Source organism: Ornithorhynchus anatinus, chromosome 15 (assembly GCF_004115215.2).
Source record: "Ornithorhynchus anatinus isolate Pmale09 chromosome 15, mOrnAna1.pri.v4, whole genome shotgun sequence".
Classification (NCBI taxonomy): Eukaryota; Metazoa; Chordata; class Mammalia; order Monotremata; family Ornithorhynchidae; genus Ornithorhynchus; species Ornithorhynchus anatinus.
In genome coordinates this window covers 22,403,839-22,407,595 of record NC_041742.1, presented here as the reverse complement: position 1 = coordinate 22,407,595, position 3,757 = coordinate 22,403,839, and the positions used below count along the sequence as shown (strand labels likewise).

General features: G+C 43.0%; 1 protein-coding gene across 1 annotated transcript; it reads right to left on the bottom strand.

The window, feature by feature from the left end:
• Positions 1 to 1,131: 1,131 nt before the first annotated feature.
• Positions 1,132 to 3,412, bottom strand: TMSB4X (thymosin beta 4 X-linked). Its single transcript, XM_007670391.2, has 3 exons — positions 3,308 to 3,412; positions 1,901 to 2,014; positions 1,132 to 1,607 (listed from the first exon to the last, which is right to left on the bottom strand). Exons 2-3 carry the CDS (start codon positions 1,998 to 2,000, stop codon positions 1,573 to 1,575), a joined length of 135 nt encoding a protein of 44 aa, XP_007668581.1. The 5' UTR covers positions 2,001 to 2,014; positions 3,308 to 3,412; the 3' UTR covers positions 1,132 to 1,572.
• Between the last annotated feature and the right edge of the window lie 345 nt (positions 3,413 to 3,757).

Below are 3,757 nucleotides of genomic sequence, written 5' to 3'. Positions count from 1 at the left end.
TATTCCACATCTTAGGGGGGTTGTTTTTGAGAAAGGAACTATTTGCAGCAGCAAGTTAGCCTTCCGAGTAACCACACTGTTATGCATGCTAAGCAAGCTGTGGCACTTTGGGTTTTAGTCATTCAGTACACCGGCAGGGATCAAAGGCTCCGAGCTGATTATGACTAGTTCGACTTCATACAAGGAACCACAGCTAACCGGCTTCCTGTGCATTTTTGAAAATAGGTGAGGCTAAAGAAACTAGAGTTCACCAACCTAAAAAAAAAAAAAATCCAGCAAACAATAATCCATTTCCCTTGTGAAAAGGTAATTTTTGGAGCCTCCCAGGTGAAGTGGCCTCCCTCTCACTTGGCAGAACTCAGAAATCTAGTATCGTGTTGCATGTCTAATTTGCTCTTAAGTGTTAAAAGCTAAAGAAGCCTGTTCTTGCACCTTCCCATTCAGGACATAAAATGGGAGCTAGCAGCAACCAAGAAGCAGGCAGTCTCACCCAAAAGCCAATTCCAGATTGAAGGTGTTGGATGGGTACACCCCATTTGGGGGAAAATTATTTTCAGTGGTTTTACCCATCTGCCGTTTTCTCAAGACTTAAAAAAAATCCAGCCCAAACCAGAGGCTTTGTGTTAAGCTTTGGAATGTGGGCATTTATTATCTCCACCGAAGCTTTAGATAGGTAGCAAGGACAAACTCGAAGCTCAGTAAAGAGTAACATTTTACAGTCGAAGTAAGACGAAATATTCTGGAGTACTCCCGGATACTCTGTGGAACACAGCATGGATTTTTATTTTTTTTGCATATTGGTTACATAATTGCACCCTAAATTTAAGATTGTGGAAAGTAGTACTATTCACGATAGGCTTCCGAATCCAGACATACAACGCAGCTCTTTACTGGACAGGTCGTATGTTGGAACAGATCTCTTGAACCATTGTTAATGACATAAACGCGTACGAACAAAGCCTATTCAATTTTCATATAAATACTGCCCACAATTCCAATACCATATATACACACAAACCCAGTAGGGAACCAAAATTGGATCTTCTGGCAATTTAAGAGGGTTCTTACCATCTCCTGTCATGCTAGAAATGGCCTTTAAGGTTCCTCCAAAGACACCACAGCAATACCGAACAGATTTAAAACTTTTTTATTTGCATATTAAAAAAATTGTGCATTCCAATAATTAAAATCATTTGAACAAAAAAAAATGGCACTCTGATTTAACTGCATTTTACAGCTTGGAGGACCTTGGTACAGCTTTGCATTTACTCTGCGTTTATTACTGTAAGTCCCACCCAGTCGCTTCTCTTCACCAACATGCAAGCTCTTTTCATGCCACCAGGACCCAAATCAGCCACACAGGCAGGGAGATGGAAAGGTAGCGCCTTCATTCAGTGTCAGTAGTTCTCAATTCTTTTTTTTTTTTGTTTTGTTTTGATGTGACAGGGGCAGCACAGTCATTTAAACGTTATCCAACCTCTTTGCATCTTACAAAGTTAAACAGCTAAAAGAAGTAAAATAAGAAGGCAATGCTTGTGGAATGTACAGTGCATATTGGCAGGGCAGATTTCATTACGATTCACCCGCTTGCTTCTCCTGTTCAATTGCTGGAACAAAATCAAAATAAAAAAACAAGGCATGTTAGAGCCTAGACCTTTGGGATAAATCGAAGCAGTGAAATAAAAGTCGCCCATTTCTGTAATCGTAATACACACTTGGGAATGCCCATTCTGTTTAATCTCATTTTAAGATTATTCTCAGATTTAAATGAGACTGAAACCTTCATCCCTCCCCTTTCCCCCCCTTCCCTCCTTTTGCCCCTCCCACCGACCCCTCCCCTCTCCTCCTTGTTCCCTCCTCAAGATCTTTGTAAAGCGAAAAAAAAAAAAAGAACCCTTACTTTCTTTTGAAGGGAGTGGGTTTTTCTCTTGCGTTTCTGTCTTCTTCAATTTGGATTTATCGAATTTCTGAATCTCGGCCATATCTGGTTTGTCAGACATTTCTGCAGATTAATCTGTACATACAAAGGGAAAGAGACACGGTGAGCCTACGCCATCCCGCTCGTTCAGAAATGCGTTATTCTCTTGAATCTCAGGCCAGCGGCCCCACCTCCTTGCTTCCTCTTTTATTCTGTGCAATAAGATCCTTTTTTCCTCTTTCTTCTTTTCCAAGCTATGTGGCCCAGTTGGTAAAAGGAACTAAGATCATCGCTCTTATGGAGAGGACTTCATTTTTTAAAAAAGAGGGGGGAGATTTAATGGCACAGGAAAAGGAAACCCCCCCCAAACAATCGACCACTGTATGAGTTTTGTTTTTCTTAACTTGGATTAAAATCTTCCTTGGTTGGCGGTGGACGGTGCCAAGAGAACAATGCGTACTCCAGCAACCAGAGCCCATGGGCGAGGAGCGGGGAGGCAAACTTTAAAAAACAAAAATACCGATAAAATAAAATAAAAAAATAAAGCCAAAAGGATGCGGCATGACTCGTCAGCGGGGTTTCCATCTTGCTATCTGGAATGTTTTCCCCGAAGATTTGGATAAAGTCCTGCATTCTTTTCCACCCTCACTCACAAAGGGCTGCAGTCGAAGGAGCCTTAAAACCACCGCCCCTCTTCTGTTCCCTGCCTCTTTTTCTCTGGCCGGCTGAACAATGCCACCAGAAAAGAACAATACTGCCTCGATTTTTAAGGTTTTCTGGGTTTGGGTTTTTTTGGTTTTTTTGCCCGAAGGGACACTCCTTCCCCCTCGCCGCAACCTCTAAATCTATAATGAGAGGATGCGATATTTTTCCTTCACCCCTCCAGTAGAGGAAAAAAAAACCCACCTTAATAACCGGCATTAAATTCCAATACGATTATACAAGCGCGCACACATATAGAAAGCAAAAGCACAGAATAGGCGTGGATGTTAAATGTTGAATTAATCTCGAGTTAAAAAAAAAAAAGCCCCCAAATTTGTCAAGCTGAAACAAAGGAAACGGGGAGGATCCGCCCTTGCTCTTCAATCGGATCACTTTGACAATCTGCATTTACATTGTCCTCTTTGGTATTGTGAGCTTAAAAAATCAAAGGCCACTAGCCATAAAAATCTATATATACATATATATACATCTTATATTTAATTTTCCCCATTTTTTTGCAGCTGGAACGTTTTGCCATTTCCAAATTGTATCCATGTGCCAAAGCCAAGGGGCATCTTTAGTTAGGGTTCATTTAAATTTGGCTCTGGCGGCCCCCAGTTCGGCTCTGCGTTGAGTAACCCAGGCTGTAAAAGAAATCTAAAGTCGAAATAGGAATCGTATCCTCACCAGTGATGCCGCGGGCAGGAGGACTTCAGATCTCTGCAGCAACCGCTCTGGACGGAGACAGGCGCTGCCCGAGGATTTTTATATCAACTCTTATGCAAATGACAATGATGTCACATATCGCTTCCCCCAAAGTACTGCCTTTTTTTTTCTCCTTCTTCTTCACTACTCGCCACCTTATGTACGTTGAAAAATCAGGGTTCTCAAGGGGAGAAAGGCCACGGGAAAGGTTATTATCGTGTCCAAAGCTGCGCTTGGGAAGAGGCCGCAGACTCTGGGGTGCTTTGGGGAGTCAGATTGGCAGGCCCAGGGGCTAGGGAAGGCCTGGGGCTACCAGGGCAGGAGTGATGCATTCCTGCACACGATGACTGGCGTCGCCTGGAGGTGGCCAGTCGATAGAGCACTTGAGCAGGTTGCCCTATCGAGGGTCTGACAAACTGGGGGAGAAGGGGA